The 17125-nt window shown below is 49.3% G+C and overlaps 1 protein-coding gene across 1 annotated transcript in view; it reads left to right on the forward strand.

Annotated features, from left to right (window-relative positions):
* Nucleotides 1–11426, forward strand: part of kif26ab (kinesin family member 26Ab) — a 47048-nt gene extending 35622 nt beyond the window's left edge. Inside the window, exons 8-16 of the mRNA XM_047051347.1 lie at nt 593–776; nt 1817–1927; nt 2009–2168; nt 2505–2667; nt 3662–6926; nt 7469–7668; nt 8787–8810; nt 8934–9084; nt 9357–11426. Of these exons, the coding sequence (XP_046907303.1) occupies nt 593–776; nt 1817–1927; nt 2009–2168; nt 2505–2667; nt 3662–6926; nt 7469–7668; nt 8787–8810; nt 8934–9084; nt 9357–9538 (4440 nt within the window). The 3' untranslated portion in view covers nt 9539–11426. The remainder of the gene's footprint in view (nt 1–592; nt 777–1816; nt 1928–2008; nt 2169–2504; nt 2668–3661; nt 6927–7468; nt 7669–8786; nt 8811–8933; nt 9085–9356) is intronic.
* The last annotated feature ends 5699 nt before the right edge of the window (nt 11427–17125 follow it).

Below are 17125 nucleotides of genomic sequence, written 5' to 3' on the forward strand. Positions count from 1 at the left end.
TAACTTTGCTGTCAGCCTCCATCAGCATCTATTACCCCAGAGCTGGGCCTCTCTCCTGAGTGGGGTGGGGGAGGATGAGGGTATAAAGGAACTGACAGGTGTTGCTGTCAGATGTTGTTTTTTAGGGGAGGGGGCTGGGGGGGGGAGGGGGGCCTCTGTGTGGACTGTGACTTCAAAGGCTGCCTGGAGTCCTGTGAAGCTGCTGTCTCTCCTCCTCCTCTCTTAGTAACCACCATGCTGGGCCCCCCCTCCACCCCCCCTCCCCCCATCCCTCCCCCCCCCATCCGTCTGTACCCCAGCACCACACCCCTGCCCTCCTGCTCAACCTCAGCCTCTCCTAATCCCCCCCCCCCCCCTCAGTATGCATATCTGCAGCTCGTAATTGCCCTCGAGACCCAATCTAATGTGCTAGAAATGTGTGCCTGGGTCCAATTAACTGCCCCTCATCTCTCCCTCTCTTCAGCCCTCTCTTCCTCACCTCACTCCTCTCTCTTTCTCTTCCCCCCCTCTCTCTTCCTCCCGTCACCGTTCTCTCTTTCTCTAACCCTAACCCCTTATATATCTGCCCCTCCCTCCCTCTCTCTCCCCCCAGCTCCAGAACCAGAGTGAGCTTCGTGCCCCCACGGCCGAGAAGGCTGCCTTCTTCCTGGACGCCGCCATCGCAGCGCGCAGCACCAGCCGGCCGGACGCAGACGAGGAGGACAGACGGAACTCCCACATGCTGTTCACCCTCCACGTCTACCAGTACCGCATGGAGAAGAGCGGCAAGGGAGGAAGTGAGTACAGATGCACTTCCTGTACGACACAGAACCCCCTTGTTACGAACCTTCCTGTGCGACACAGAACCCTGCAACTCCACAAGTCCTCTCCATCTCCAAAAAACAACAGACAATTAAGCTTGTCAGATAATCATATTCTTAATCAAGAAGAACACTTGATTACTCACGGTCATTTAAAGATGACCACTTTATTAGGCATTAATAACAGCGCTAAGTGCATTTCCCTCAGTTTCTGGACTAATTATACAGTAGGGGTGAACAGGCATGCAGTGTGTCGGTTCTGCTAAACTCAAACTAATGATCAGTGGAGGAATGGCCGAGGGTTAGATGGTGGAAAATACCGGAATAAATCTTCCTGTGCAACAAGTCTCCAGACTCATGTTCGGAGCGTTCATAAAAAAAAACAAGAAAAACAGAACAAACACGTTTGTATTCTTATGCTGTTTCAAGGCTGCGAGGAAGCGAGGATTTGAAACACTCAATTTCTAATTTCAATTTCTAAGTCTTGCTGACAGCCGTTTAATGGTTCTCCTCTGCTGTCTGCTCTGAAACTCTGTCATTTTCTCCTACAATCATACGAAATAACATAGCAGCGACCCACGTAACAACACGCTCCCCTGCCTTCAAGACTCAATCACACTGACTTCTACCCCTGTAGAACATGATGTGAACTGTGTTTAAAGCATCATGGCAAGGATCATCAATGCACCAAATGCCATGTCTGTCCTTTTGTTTTTTCATACGGTACATGACATACCACGTGACAACAGGACAGCAAGAATCCAGTCACACAGAAGGACATGATTTATAGTAGTTTTATAGGAGTTAACCTGTCTGTGAAAGTATCGCAGTCTCGACTGCTTTTGAATCACTTTGTCTTACTCACCCGTAAATCAGACATCCGCTAGTCTGGTCTGGCGTGGGCCCGCCCCTCCTTCCTCCGCTCTGTGTGTGTGTGTGTGTGTGTTGGGGGCGCTGACTCCAGAGGGAGTGTCTGTGTGGAGGTATAAGCTCACCTGGTTCCTCCTCATCCTCAGTGTCAGGCTGTGAAGGTATAAGCTCACCTGGTTCCTCCTCATCCTCAGTGTCAGGCTGTGGAGGTATAAACTCACCTGGTTCCTCCTCATCCTCAGTGTCAGGCTGTGAAGGTATAAGCTCACCTGGTTCCTCCTCATCCTCAGTGTCAGGCTGTGGAGGTATAAACTCACCTGGTTCCTCCTCATCCTCAGTGTCAGGAGGAAGGAGTAGGCTTCACCTCCTGGATCTGGGCAGCTGTGAGAAGGTCCCCAGCAGGAGTAGGGACGCGGGCGGAGGGCAGTGTCTGTCGCTCACCGCACTCGGCAACGTCATCATGGCCCTCACCAACGGAGCCAAGCACGTACCTTACAGGTAGGTTGGATTATTAAACTTTTTCTTTTTTTTTTTTTTACTAGTTGTGAGATCCAGAGGAGGGACTGTTGGAGACTTGTCAGAGCACGAACATCAAGTGTAGTTCGACAGGTTTACTGACTGACTAGGACTGTTCAACGCATCTAGAGTTTAAGGAAATCAGAAATTAATCAAACGTACTGGAGGAATATGGTGGGAAGAGGAACTGCTTATGGATAGACGGACGGTGCAACGGTTTAGTTTGTGTTTGCCTGCAGCGTTGGGTACGGTATGACTAAGTACGCCCCCGCTGTTTCCTGAAAGACGATACTAACAGTGTGTGAACCTGTGATTCAGGGACAGCAAACTGACGATGTTGCTGAGAGACTCGCTGGGGAACATCAACTGCAGGACGACTATGATCGCCCACATCTCTGACTCCCCTGCCTGCTACGCCGACTCGCTCTCCACCATCCAGCTGGCCTCTCGCATCCACCGCATGAGGAAGAAGAAGTCCAAGGTAGATCCTCCTTAATGACTGGCTTGCCTCGGTTAAACACGCACGAGGAGCGTGTTGTGTGTTTATTGTCTGCGATGGGTCATCTTGGTGAATGAAATGCGCCAGCGTGTTTTTAGTGTTCCAGGAATGCTGCAATGACAGTCCGGGGGTTGGTTCTGAGTTTCATGAAGAAGTTATAGTATTTATTTACCACTTTACATAGTTCAAATACTTAGGTGTTGCAAAGCTTATTTCTCTGTAACTTTGGGGCTGTGAAATGAAGTCTGTGTTGTTGGCAATAATTCAAAGCTAGTTTTTCTCTCGTTGCCAGCGCATAATCATGTAATCAATACTGCTGCCTAATGATGTGTAATGAATGTTCTCAGATTAGGGAAATATATGTTCTCGATAATTAGTTGAAATGACAGCAAGTATTTATTAAACATTGGTCTCAGTCAGGCATAATTATAATGCATTCCACACAGCAATTCATACTATTGACGTTTGTTTCGTAGCGCCTATTGACGTGCACTTTTAACCTTTAAATATATCGACATGCGTTTTGGAATGGAATTCATATTTCCCTCGCAATTGATCACCTCCTGAATTCGTTAGGAAATAAGATTGACTGTTAATGTAATAGGCAAAGTGGTTCAGGAAATAAAGAAACTATAATTCACCCAGCAGTTATTGAATCATTACTTAAAACGGATGATATTAATGATAACCCAAAAAGACCCCTTTGAGACTGCTTGACTGTAACTGCCTCTCTCTCTCTCTCTCTCTCTCTCTCTCTCTCTCTCTCTCTCTCTCTCTCTCTCTCTCTCTCTCTCTCTCTCTCTCTCTCTCTCTCTCTCTCTGTCTCTCTTTGTCTCTCTCTGTCTCTCTCTGTTTCTCTCTCTGTCTCTCTCTCTGTCTCTCTCTCTGTCTCTTTCTGTGTCTCTCTCTGTGTCTCTGTCCCTCTCTCTGTCTCTCTCCCTGTCTCTCTCTCTCTCTCTCTCTCTCTCTCTCTCAGTATGCATCCAGTTCCTCCGGAGGCGAGAGCTCCTGTGAGGAGGGGAGGATCCGCCGCCCCCCCCACCTCCGGCCCTTCCACCCCCGGACGGTGGCCCTGGACCCCGACCTCCCCCCCCTCCTCAGTGACCCTGACTACTCCTCCAGCAGCGAGCAGTCGTGCGACACCGTCATCTACGTGGGCCCCGGCGGCTCCGCCGTCTCCGACCGCGAGCTGAGCGACAACGAAGGGCCGCCGGTGTTCGTCCCCATCATCCCCTCCCTGAACCGGAGGAGGGGCGGCAGGGACTCCCCGCTGGACAGAGAACACTTCTTCAAGTGCAACACGTTTGCCGAGCTGCAGGAGCGTCTGGAGTGCATCGACGGCAGCGAGGAGCCCAAGGCCTTCGTGGGAGAGGGGCGGGGCAACCAGGCCAGTCCCAACATGGACGGCGGGAAAAGCAAAGAAGGGCCTGGCTCCGTTTCCCCGAAGACCGGAGCGAAGGTGTCCTCCAGCTCGCAGGAGAGCATCTCACCCAAGCCCTCTCCTAAACACACGGCTGCTTCCCAGTCGGCCGGCAGCCCCGGCCTCAAAGCCAAACTGGAACATTCTGAGCGGCAGGGCGGCCCCCCGGAGAGAGCGCCGTCGGAGAACGCGTGCAGAACCAGCGCTGACGGTGAGAAGGTGATGGCTCCAGACAGCAGAGCCAGCCCCAGCAAGCAGGTCGCCCCCACTCCCAACCCAGAGCCAGTGGTGAGGGAGAAGGTCTATTTCAACAAGAAGCCCTTACCCAAGCCGGCTCCTCCTCCCCCGCAGCCGAGAGACACCCCCTGGGGGAACGGAGAGGCGGAAGAGAGTTCCACCACCAGAATGCCCCCCGTCGGAATGAGCCACCAGGTTGTGAAGCAGGGGGATTCTGGGGCCCATCCCAGCGGCCCTATGGAGGTGTGCCGCCTGAGAGACCGCTGCCTGAACAGGGACGCCCTCAGAGCCACCGTCACCCTGCAACAGCCCGTGGAGCTGAACGGGGAGGACGAGCTGGTGTTCACCGTGGTGGAGGAGCTGTCCATTGGGGGCCTGGTAGACGGCGGAGGTCGCCCCACCAGCATCGTCAGCTTCAGCAGCGACTGCTCCCTGCAGGCGCTGGCCTCCGGCTCCAGGCCCGTCAGCATCATCAGCAGCATCAACGACGAGTTTGACGCCTACACGGCCTCCTTCGGGGGGTCGGAGGTCAACGCGGGGAAGGTCACGCCCCTCGGGGAGGACGTGTTCGTGAGCGTGGGCAGCAGGGGCTCATCCGTCAGCTCCTGGCTCAGCGGGGTGAGCGTGAGCACGCAGGGGAGCGAGGGGGCCCACTCGTCCGACGTGTTCCTGCCCCACGCCACGCACGGCGGCCCCGAGGGAACCTTCTACCTGGACTCCTTCGGTCTGTTCCAGTGTGAGCCGTCGCCGAGAGACGCCAAGAACTCCCTGAACGACAGCGGCTTCAGCTTCTCCGAGATGGACAGCGACAGCGCCGCCTCCAGTAAGCTGTCCTTGACCAAGTGCCCTCCTTCTCCCGACTCAGCCAAAGGATCCCTCCGGTTGCCGGCGAAAACCGCCACGGTTAACTCCCTCAGCTCCTCCCAGCCTGCCCAGGGCCCCCCCCCCACCGTAGTCCACTCCAGTCTTCCCAGGAAAATACCTACCTCATCCATCACCAACATCAGCAGCAGTCGTGAGCCTCCCACACACGAGGCCAGGCAGGAGGACCCCTGGCAACGTGTGGGCCTCTCTCCTGACCCCCAGCCCCTCGCGGACCCAAGCCCCACCGCCAAGTTCCTCAAAACCCCCCCCAGCGGCATCCCCTCCTGGAGACCTGCGGTCAGCAGCAACAGCGTACCTCACCCCCCCAAGGTGCAGGCTTCTACCTCATCCCAGAGGGTGGTGGACGGCTGCGAGAAGTCGTCCGTCAGGAAAGCCGAGCCCCCCAGCAGGATGCCCCAGCTGAGGAGAGGGGCCACCACTCTGGGGACCGTGCCTGTGATCCACACCACCCCAGAGTCCAGGGCATCTCAGGACATGGTCGCTGCATCCACCAACAGGTTCTCCTCTCTGGGGAAAACCAGCAAGGCCACCGGACAGAAAGTCAGCATGCTCCCCAAACCTGGCGGTACTTCCCCGCCTCCTCCACCGGTGCGGAAGTCCAGTCTGGACCAGAAGAACCGGACCTTGCTGCCCCAAAGTGCCTTAAAGTCGGCGTGTGGGGAGCACGCGGAGGCAGGGAGGGCGGCGAGGGCCGTGGTGTCAGAGGACGAGCTGGAAGCGCGCTTCAGAGCTGACTCCAACAACCTGAAGACCTCCGGCCTCAGGTTCGACCCCGCCTCGGCCAAGGCCACGTCCAGCCTGAAGGCCAGGGGAGCCAGAGGCGATGCAGGGCTGCACTACGGCAGCCAGGTATCCCTGGAGAGGTGCGACAGCCTGTCTTGTATGGGCTCCAAGCCTGTCCTCAGCCGAGAGAACAGTGGGGCTAGCTTAGGCAGCAGCAAGTCTGGCAGGTCCATCCCCAGATACGGCGTCTCTAACTCCGCCAGCTCTCCCATCGCTACCTCCCCACCTTCCCCTTGTGGGAGCCCAGGTGTGGTGAGCAAACCCGGGCAGGTGAAAGCTGGTGTCGGCCCCAGAGCAGCTGGAACGCTCAACGGAAGCAAATCCCGCTCTCTGTCTGCCAACCACTCGAAGGGCCTCAGTTCCTCCACAAAGTCCCTGGCAGCGCCCGCCACCAGAAATCCCAACGCCAATCTCCCGCCCTCCGGGAAGACCCTGGCTCCCCGCACCACCACGGCCCCCGCCAGCGCCAGGGCTGGGCGGGGCACCGTCATGGGCACCAAGCAGGCCATGCGGGCGGCTAACAGCCGGGTGAGCGAGCTCGCGCTGGGCGGCTCGTCGGGCAAACACCTGAGGGGCTCCGGGGTGTCTGACGGCGGGGCGAACGCGGGGGACGACAAGCCCCCCGTGGCCATGCTTCCGTCCCCCTACAGCAAGATAACTGCGCCCAGACGGCCCCAGCGCTACAGCAGCGGCCACGGCAGCGACAACAGCAGCGTGCTCAGTGGAGAGCTGCCCCCGGCCATGGGCCGCACCGCACTCTTTTACCACAGTGGCGGCAGCAGCGGGTACGAGAGCATGATCCGGGACAGCGAGGCCACCGGCAGCGCCTCATCCGCCCATGACTCCATGAGCGAGAGTGGCATGTCCTCCTCGGGGCGAACCAGGAACTCCAAGTCCCCCAAGAAGAGGTCGAACGGTGAGCCAGAAATACGTCTCAGTATATCCACTTTAAGCTTTTGTTTGGGATTTCAAGGTGTACATACCTACAAGCGAAAAGCATTTGGGTAAAGAATGTGCACCATTAGAAGGCTTCATATACCCATAGTTCCCCTGACTATTTAACAGGCCCTGAGAGTATTGTTTGGTTTCTATTAAATATCTGGATTGTGTTTTCTCACCTTCGCAAGAACACATTATGCTCATATCTATAGAAAACATTTTGAACAGTGAATTCCTGTGAACAACTGTGGATGAGCTGAGCAGAATACTAAAGGTTTGATGACACAGATTTATGTAAGGCAACCTTTGCAATTCATGTGTTGTTCAGGTATGTGAAAGAATGTTGTGAAAGCCTAATACATATTCAAACGACCCAGGATGTCTGTGTAAAACCTGGTATCACGTTCCATCTCTAAGCCTCATACATATTTACCTGCATAGCTGTACCATCCTGAACATGTTCCCATCCTATGTGTATACAGCTGTAATTGAGGTGCCTGTCTGTCTGTGGTTCTCCAGGTCTCCAGCGGCGTCGGCTCATCCCTGCCCCCCTGCCAGACACCTCGTCCCTGGGGAAGAAAGCCGTCACTGCCGGCCAGTGGGTGGACCTGCCACCCACCTGCATGTCTGGCCCTTTAAAAGAACCGTTTGAGATCAAGGTGTATGAGATTGACGACGTGGAACGCCTTCAGAGGCGTCGGCAGGAAGAGCCAGTAGAGGTGAGTGAAGGGTAGTTCCAACCCCTCCTGTAAGACAAGCTCCGCACAGCCAGACTTCATTTAGGTGTTCTCGGGGGTCTGGGTGATCCCTGGGCAGAGTACATCCTACTTAGCAATGTCAAGCTCAGCAGAAGGGGCTACATGTGTGACATTGGTCTTCACCATGTTCTGAATGTGCCACATTGTGGGCAGGTCTTAGCTCCCCTCCCCTCCTTCACAGTTTCTTATTAAAGTACAAGACGGAGATATGCAGAGTCTCAGACATGTGACCTTCAGGCTGGCCTCCCTCCGGTCAACCCTGCAGTTCAAGAGTGGGTGACCAGACTCACAGCTCAGTGTTGTGCTCCAGTCCTGGAGGAATGTGGAGAGATCAGGAGGCAATTACTGTCGGGGGTTAATTGGTTTAGAAATGACTGATGACTGGGGGTTTACTGGTGGTGGAGAGAGAAAGAGAGAGAGATGGGAAGAGTGTGAGAGAGAGACAGAGAGAGAGACAGAGAGAGAGACAGAGAGAGAGACAGGGAGAGAGAGAGAGAGAGAGAGAGAGAGAGAGAGAGAGAGAGAGACAGGGAGAGACAGGGAGAGACAGGGAGAGACAGGGAGAGACAGGGAGAGACAGGGAGAGAAAGCGGATGAGGAATGTGTGTTGGATGTAACTGCCCCCCCAAACCCCTCCATCAGTCGTCTCTGGCTGCCTGCTCTTAATGTCTGGCTCCTCGTCCACGGGTCATTAACTGCTCCCACAAGTTAGAAGCAGCCAGACAGGGATTTGTTAAGAGAAGATATTAAATCAGCTGGATGGTGGTTTGATTTAGTTTCAATTAGGAAAAGATGAACTTCAATTTGTCTTTCCCAGCGATCACCGGCTGAATAGCTGGTAATGAAGAGCTCTGCTCTGCGCCTCCCTCAACATTCCCCAGCTTGGAATTCAGTTTGGATGGATCAAGCATGGCTTCCATGTCTGGGCACATGCCTATTTATGTTTTATTAAGTATGTGTGAATATGAGGTGTCAAAAGTCATCCTTGTGGAGCCTTTCCCAGTGACACTGAGCCTCATTTTTTAAAGTGTTTTGTGTTTGACATTGTTTTCTTCTTCTTTTCATGATCTCTTCTGCAGCAGCCATTCCAGGATGTGGAGAAGGTGAGCACAACTTTACATATTTAAGGCTTAGTCACAATGACAAACTGTGTAATAATCCCTTCAAGTATTTCAGTACTCAGTCACTCACTGGTCCTTGTGTGTGTGTGTGTGTGTGTGTCTCAGGGCCTGCTGTACTTCAACAGTAAGCTGAAGGTGCTGGAGAGGAGGCAGCAGAGGGTGAGAGAGCTGAAGATCAGACACGACGACCTGAGGGAGGAGCTGGAAGACACCAAGGCCAGGCTGATGATGGACCCCAGCAAGTGGACGGGAGAGTGTGAGTCCGGGGGGGTCCTTCTTCACTCTGCGCGCACACACACACACACACACCATGGGGAGGATGAGTTAATCAACCAGTTGTTGGTTTGTGTTGGTTTGGTGTTAAGTTCCTGCTAGTGTTGGTTGGGGCAGTGTGAAAATGACAGTTATCTTTCCAAGCATTTCAAATCCAAAAGCCCAACGGTAGAATGTTGGTTGTTTGTTGGACATTGTTGGGGCACAGCGTGAACCGACCGTAACTGTTTGTTTTACGTGGTATTGTCTCTGCAGTTGAGGTGGACCAGGATTTAGACAAGGAGTCCCTGGAGTACTTCCAGGCCCTGGGTCAGGTGACAGACGAGCTGGAGTTCTGCGTCAACCTATGCAAGTCACGCGTCATGATGGTGACCTGCTTTGACATCAGCGTGAGGGCGCCCGACGCTCAAGAAGGACTGCGTGAAGTAGAAGTCTGAGAAGCGGGAAATGGGACGAGCGAAGCAGGAAGTGACAAGAGAAGGAAGATGAAATGTAGCAGCCAGTTTGATCGTATTTGCTTGGATTGAGTTGAGAGGAGAGGGAGATGAAAGAAGAAAAAGAAAACACGAATCGAGAGACTAGAGTTGAGACAAGCAGGCGTCTTCTGCATGGAGACGGAGATCGGACCCACTTATCTGCAGTGCCTCGTTGTTCTGGACTTTGAGGAGTGCGAGAGGAACGTGTGCGCAGAAACGCTCGTTTCTGTGTTTTCTGCATGGTGATGGAGTGGTCATCATTTACCCAAAAGTCATTTGACGACATCCAGAAGTGCCTTCTTTTACTCAACTTGTTTTGAGTCATTATTTTTTGTATGGTGCTAGTATCATAACCAGCATACCTAAGCAAACCCTGAACATATTCCTTTTAAGATGAAATTATTTTATATTGCATTGTATAGTGTATTTATATGATTATGCCGTGTGTATAAATATCATTTGTAGGTTACAAAAAAAAGTTAAGAGGAACACAAAAAAAGTAAAGCAATAAGCTAATGTTATTGCGCTCCCAGACTTGGCCTTTTCTCATGTTTGAAACCTCAGTCAGCATTTCTCCCATGTTCATCCAGCCTCTTGCGCCTTATGTTATCTGTCTGGTTCTGTGGTTTTTCTACTTTTTAATACAAGTCTATTATCTTGCTGTATTTGCTGTTATCACTCATCCCCTGCTAGCTGGGCTGTGAAACCTAGCAGGGTTGAGTCAACATCTCCTCCCTCCAGTTGCCTTGATCACCTGGGATCCCTGTGGAAATGCTGTGATGGGAAGATCTGGCGCTGGAAGGAGAGAGGAAGGGTTTTCAGCCCATTGTGAGGCTGTGCCCCCCCCCCCCCCCCAACTTCTTTCATATGAGATCCAGGACAGGCATTAATCAGAGAGTCACTCTTCAGGGCCTGCATTCAACAGGCTCAGTTCAGTATTGTGTTGAAGAAGGGTAGTAAGGGTAGACAGGTTTTTAGGGCCCTCCCTCCCTCTCCTCACGTGCTCAGAGCCACGTTGACTGAACTAGTTTGATACAAGCAAGATAACTTAAAGCTCTCTGATGGTGGAGAGGAGTAGCTCCTTGGCTCGGTTCTATGCAGTCCACCAGTGTCCAGAACCTTCAAGAACCTGAAGACAGCATCAAGAACTTCAGCACAGTTTCGAAGCCCCTCCGAGGTTTCAAGTGTACCCCTCAGAATTCAGATTCTTTACTCCCCCTGTCTATTTTCTTTACATTCATAGAAAACATTTTTGACCAGTCTCAGACCAGATCATTGACTCAAATAGTTGATGCAGTGTCGATGCAGAGTAGCAAGTACAGAGCCCATATAGTGGTATCATTTACCAAACAGTATCTACTTTAGCTTGGTGCACGAATGTACTGGTGTTTGAATCAGTTCTCTGACAACAATGAGGACAAAATTATTTTCTGATTTGGTTGTGAAACAGATACTGACTTTGTTGTATTTTGATGTGTTTGATTTATATAACTGAGAATAGTTTTTTTCTTTCTTTTAAAAGACGTTTCTCTCAGGCCCTTGTTGAAGATGCTGCATGAGATTTTCTTAATCATTTTTATGAATGATTTCTACACCATTTTTGATTTTTATATTAACCTTGGCTCTCGTTGACGTGGAGTTAGGCTCATGAGTTATATGACTAGAACCAAACCAAGACCTTTTTTTTTCCTCAAGAAAATCAATGTATTAAAAGGTCACATTTCATATCTAAACCCATATTTTCTAATGTCCTTGGTTTTGTATAGGATCTTTTGACCCTTTGTATAAATGTATATGACATGGCAGCTTGTGTTAACTTTTACCTGTGAATAAAAGATGTTTCTTCTTATTTCCGACTTCATGTTTTTTTATAATGGAAAGAATCACACACAAAAACATAAACTAGATATAAACGTAATCTTCGAGGCTACCATGGAGCAAGGTAAAAGGAAACAAGAATAATATTTTCGAGAAATAAAAGGTTTGCATCATTGTAGGTTCTAAAAAATGGTTGACAATCCACTGTCTGCGACCAGGGGCGATTCTAGGTACCCACTTTTGGGGGGGCTTAAGCCCCTGGATAAAACCTATTATTTTTCCTGTGACCCAGCAAAACTAGGTGGGTATGGGGGCATGTTCCCCCAGAAGAAATTTTTGAAAATATCAAAGGAAGAGAAATTAACTAATTTAGATTTAAAATGAAAAATAAAATAAAAAAGTAAACAATAAACAAAAGAAATAGGGGGGGGGGGGGGCGAATGAAAATGTTGAGGGGGCTGCTAATTAAACTTTTTGGGGGGCTGCTGCCAAAATAGGGCTAGATACGCCCATGTCTATAACGCACGGGCAGATGATGTCAGCGGGCAGCAGCGCCATAGAGCAGTGCACTCAGAGGTCACAGTTTCTGATGGGTCACAGCTTTCGGTGCAACACCGGCGCCACGAGCAAGAGCTTCCTTCGGTTAGCAGCCATACCTGGCTGCGATATAGCTAGTTAGGTCTAACGAAGCTTTTTATGTATTTTTATTTAAACAATAGCTATTTACAATGTCAATCAGGGAACAACAATATGCATATGAAAAGATATATATAGGCTATATAGCCTACACATCGTAATTAAAGCACCATTTGTACCTATAAGTTCGCGTATATACATTATTCGACCACATTTTCTGTGGTAGGAAGTGTACATATGTCTCCCCTTGGTATCACAACAGACTTGAATACAATTTTCGGAAAAGAGACGGACATTGCCCAGTTGCTCTACAAAAGAAAGGCCCAGTTCAGTTGATTCAGCTAGCTTTTGAGAAGGACTGACCGCAAAAATGAGTGGAACACTGTTCTAAGGAGGACAGTACCAGTGCACGCCGGCTGCAACTCTTTCTAAGGTAAGCCATGATGTGGTTAATTTTTTCTTGATGCCAACCCTGGCTTTCTTGATAACTCATGCAAAATATTGAATGATTTTTAGGAAAGTATAAATGTTATTCGATCAGAGTAGGGTAGGCTGCATGCCTACAGTGCCCTCCAAAAGTATTGGAACAGTGAGGCCAATTCCTTTATTTTTGCTGTAGACTGAAAACATTTGGGCTTGACATCAAACGATGAATGTGAAACCAGAGATCAACGTTTCAGCTTTTATTTCCAGGTATTTACATCAGGATCTGATGCACAAATTAGAAAATATCACCTTTTTGTTCGAACCCACCCATTTGTCACGTGAGCAAAAGTATTGGAACATATGACTGACAGGTGTGTTTTGTTGCCCAGGTGTGTCCTATTACATACATTATTCAATCAATAAATACCACTGAATGTCTACACTCAGGTTCAGATTGGGTAAGATAGGTTTTGTCTATGCAGACTGTATTCAGAGGTGAAAACAACATGAAAACCGGAGCGCTGTCTTTGGGTGAAAAACAAGCAATTGTGAGTCTTAGAGAAGATGGAAAATCAATCAGAGCCATTGCAGAAACATTGGCCATAGCCAGTACAACCATTTGGAATGTCCTGAAGAAGAAGAAAACTACTGGTGTACTAAGTAACAGACGTCGAACAGGTAGACCAAGGAAAACATCAGCAGTTGATGACAGAAACATTGTGAGAGCTGTAAAGAAAGACCCTAAAACAACTGTTAGTGAGATCAGCAACAACCTCCAGATGGCAGGAGTGAAGGTATCACTATCTACTGTTCGCAGAAGACTTCATGAACAAAAGTACAAGGGCTACACCAGAAGATGCAAACCACTCATTAGCAAGAAGAATAGGAAGGCCAGGCTGGAATTTGCCAAAAAGTACAGAGATGAACCTCAAAAATTCTGGGACAAAGTTTTATGGACTGATGAGACAAAGATTAACTTTTACCAAAGTGATGGAAAGGCTAAAGTTTGGAGAAAGAAAGGAACTGCTCATGATCCCAAACACACAAGCTCATCTGTGAAACACGGTGGAGGTAATGTCATGGCTTGGGCTTGCATGGCTTCTTCTAGGACGGGCTCATTAATCTTCATTGAGGATGTAACACATGATGGCAGCAGCAAAATGAACTCGGAAGTCTACAGAAACATTTTGTCTGCCAATTTAAGGAAAGATGCAACCAAACTGATTGGCAGAGCCTTCATCATGCAGCAAGATAACGACCCAAAACACACTGCCAAAACAACAAAGGAGTTCATCAGGGGCAAGAAATGGAAGGTATTAGACTGGCCAAGTCAATCTCCAGACTTAAACCCTATAGAGCATGCATTTTACCTGCTTAAGAGGAGACTGAAGGGAGGAACCCCACAAAACAAACAACAACTGAAAGAGGCTGCAGTGAAAGCCTGGGAAAGCATCAAAAAGGAAGAATGCAAAAGTTTGGTGACGTCAATGGGTCACAGACTTGCTGCAGTTATTGAAAGCAAAGGATTTGCAACTAAATATTAAGTCTTATTCACTTAAATATGTTTTAAGTATATCTGTTCCAATACTTTTGCTCACATGACAAATGGGTGGATTCAAACAAAATGTGATATTTTCTTAGTTGTGCATCAGATCCTGATGTAAATACCTGGAAATGAAAGCTGAAACGTTGATCTCTGGTCTCACGTTCATTATTTGATGTCAAGCCCAAATGTTTTCAGTCTACAGCAAAAATAAAGGAATTCGCCTCACTGTTCCAATACTTTTGGAGGGCACTGTATTTATTTATTTGTATCAATGCTTGATGTGTTTTACAGGAAACACTGTAGAATAGCTCACGTAAAGAGGTGGACAGAATTGAGGCCAACTACTCATGCTCTTTTCATTCTAGTAAAGGTACTTTTAATAAATAAAGAAAATGGTGAGAGGGAAACTGACTTAATCAGGTTGGGTAGGAATCACCTTGCGTTGCAAGGCTTACACCACGCTGCGCAAAACCATCCAACCTCCCTGTGGGTTTCATTTGGTTAAAAGCATACATGGATGGTTTTGTGGCTCTGCAGGAGCATCTGGCTACAGTGCCTCCAATCAAATCCAAGGGTGGATTTAGCCTGAAGCGGTGGTTTTGGGTGCTCTTTGACTCAGACGGAGGACAAGCCAACAATGTGTTACAGTATAGAGGTGTCCTTGAACATTCAGTCAGAACGGGCATTGTATCGAATACTCTGGTCAGGGTTCATCCTGACTGAATATCGAAGATTAATTCATGTGCATTTTGTGGTCATGTTTAAGAGTTAGATGTAAGGCCCTTTCCATTGGAACCCCCCCAAACCCCCTTCAAGAATGTCGATATTTGGAAGAAAGTGTGTGTCTTGTGACAAGTAACTCCAGAGTCCTGACGGCTCTTTCTGTTATGTGGGGAGACAGTTGGTCAGGACCTCTGCTGGGTTCTGATGGCTTCTGAGTGGACCTGGGCTCCAGGCCCAGGCCTTCCGGCCCAGCCAGCCCAACGCTCCCCCTCTACCTTCGCCTCAGGGCCGGAGGAGCAAATGCCATGAAAAGTTCAGGAGAGAGTCAAGGGGTTGAGAAGTTCTTTCTAATCATCACCTTTGGTTTCGTCATGTATTCTCTCTTTGATCGCTCTGTCATCTGATAAGAGTTGAGAAGCACGTTTTCGCACTGTATGCATAATGATCCCGTTCTGTCCTCTTGTGTGTGAAGCTATATCAGTCCTACAGTATTACAGTGCATTTGGAGTCAGATGGCTGAGTAGTGAGGGAGTTGCGCTAGTAATCAGAAGATTGCAGGATCGATTCCCCGCCGTGTCAAATGATGTTGGGCAAAGCACTTCACCCTATTTGCCTCAGGGGGAATGTCTATGTACTTACTGTAAGTCGCTCTGGATAAGAGCGTCTGCTAAATGACTAAATGTAAATGTCAATTACAGTGCATTTAGGATGAATCGATTCATGTTGTCTGAAATGAAACAGAGTGCTTTTGAACTTTGAAGATACCTACTATTTTGTCTAAGAGTTTGATTCCACAAGGTAAAAAGCCTGTGAGCTTTTAATTTGGTCCTGCAACATGCACAGCGGTGTACATGCTACATGTACCCACACACCCTAAACCAACAACTGAAGGATCCATATTTGTTGCAGTAAACCTACAAACAGGATGTTGGGGTTAGGGTCCCAGCACAGCACTAGGGTACTTGAGAGCCCTAGCTCATTGCTGGTGGTATTGGTTCCCCAAGTTGGGATTTACAGCTTTGCAATTACACAGATTGCACTGTCTAAACAAGCTCTCTCTCAAGAAGAGTCATAAACCTGACCAAATGCTGCCACTTATTCCCAGTAATTAAAACAAGCTGGTGTGGTGGAAAAGTCCTTAAATTATCAGAGACGAGATGTAAGGCTCCTTCCCTCCCCTGTTCCTACTTCAGGGGCCTCGTAACTATTGACATATCCTCCCCAAAAACAGATAGCATTAGTGGGGAGTAAGCGCTATTGAAGGCAGCTTTTAGTAGATTGAGGATCCCATAGGATTTCCCATATACCAGGGCTCCAAGTTCTGGCTGGGGGACACCCAGGTGTGAAGCACAAAGAAGTTCAGAGCACCATATCAAACCAGACCAATTAATTACAGGAAAGGAATTAACAGCCCTTTTGGAGGCAACTGATGTGATCCATCACTGACGACCAAACCTAGTGTATAGTAATTTCTTAAGCAGCAGATCGCACCAATGTAAGAAGATGAGCGAAGGCTGGTGTCACAAACGAAATATTAGGAGTGATACATCGTCATATAATAATCGTCACAGCAACAAAAATTTAAAAACATCTTGTACCTCCACGAAGACAACCCCCTCCCTCCCCCCTGTCACTCCCTCCATATCCGCTTCCCTCCGGCCCCGGTCCACCTGTCCCCATGGCCTCTGGGACGCACGACTGACTGGCTGTGGGTCAGTGGGTGAAGCGGCCTGGTGGGTGTTGACCCTGGAGCGTTGGCAAGCTGCTGCTTCCAACTCCTGCCGCTCTGAGCTGAGGTAATGGAGACACACACCCAGGCCAGCTCTGATCTCTTCTGACAGTGAGCTGGCAGCGAGCAGGAGGGCTGTGCCAGTCTCTGGCCCCTTCCTCCCTCACCTCCAGCCAGCGCTCAAGGATGGACATGTGCAGCAGATGACTCACTTTGGTTGTCTTGGCATCCAACCATTTATTTATCTTCCTTTACTTTTCTTTTATACTTCATTTTTAGTTCTGTCTCTTTCTCTGTCTCTCATAACTTCCCTCTCTCTTTCTCTGTCTCTCTCTCTCTCTCTCTGTCTCTCTGTCTCTCTGTCTCTCTGTCTCTCTCTCTCTCTCTCTCTCTCTCTCTCTCTCTCTCTCTCTCTCTCTCTGTCTCTCTTCTTTCTCTCCTCTCCTCTCTGTCTCTCTTCTTTCTCTCCTCTCCCTCTCTCTCTCTCATCCCTTCTCTCTCTCTCTCTCTCTCTCTCTCTCTCTCTCTCTCTCTCTCTGTCTCTCTGTTTCTCTGTTTCTCTGTCTCTCTGTCTCTCTGTCTCTCTCTCTCATCTATTCAATTTTTAATGTGTTGTCCTCTGTGCTAAAATTGTTAATGGTTTGTGAAGCAGGCAGGAAGCTAGCTGTGA

Source organism: Hypomesus transpacificus, chromosome 3 (assembly GCF_021917145.1).
Source record: "Hypomesus transpacificus isolate Combined female chromosome 3, fHypTra1, whole genome shotgun sequence".
Lineage (NCBI taxonomy): Eukaryota > Metazoa > Chordata > Actinopteri > Osmeriformes > Osmeridae > Hypomesus > Hypomesus transpacificus.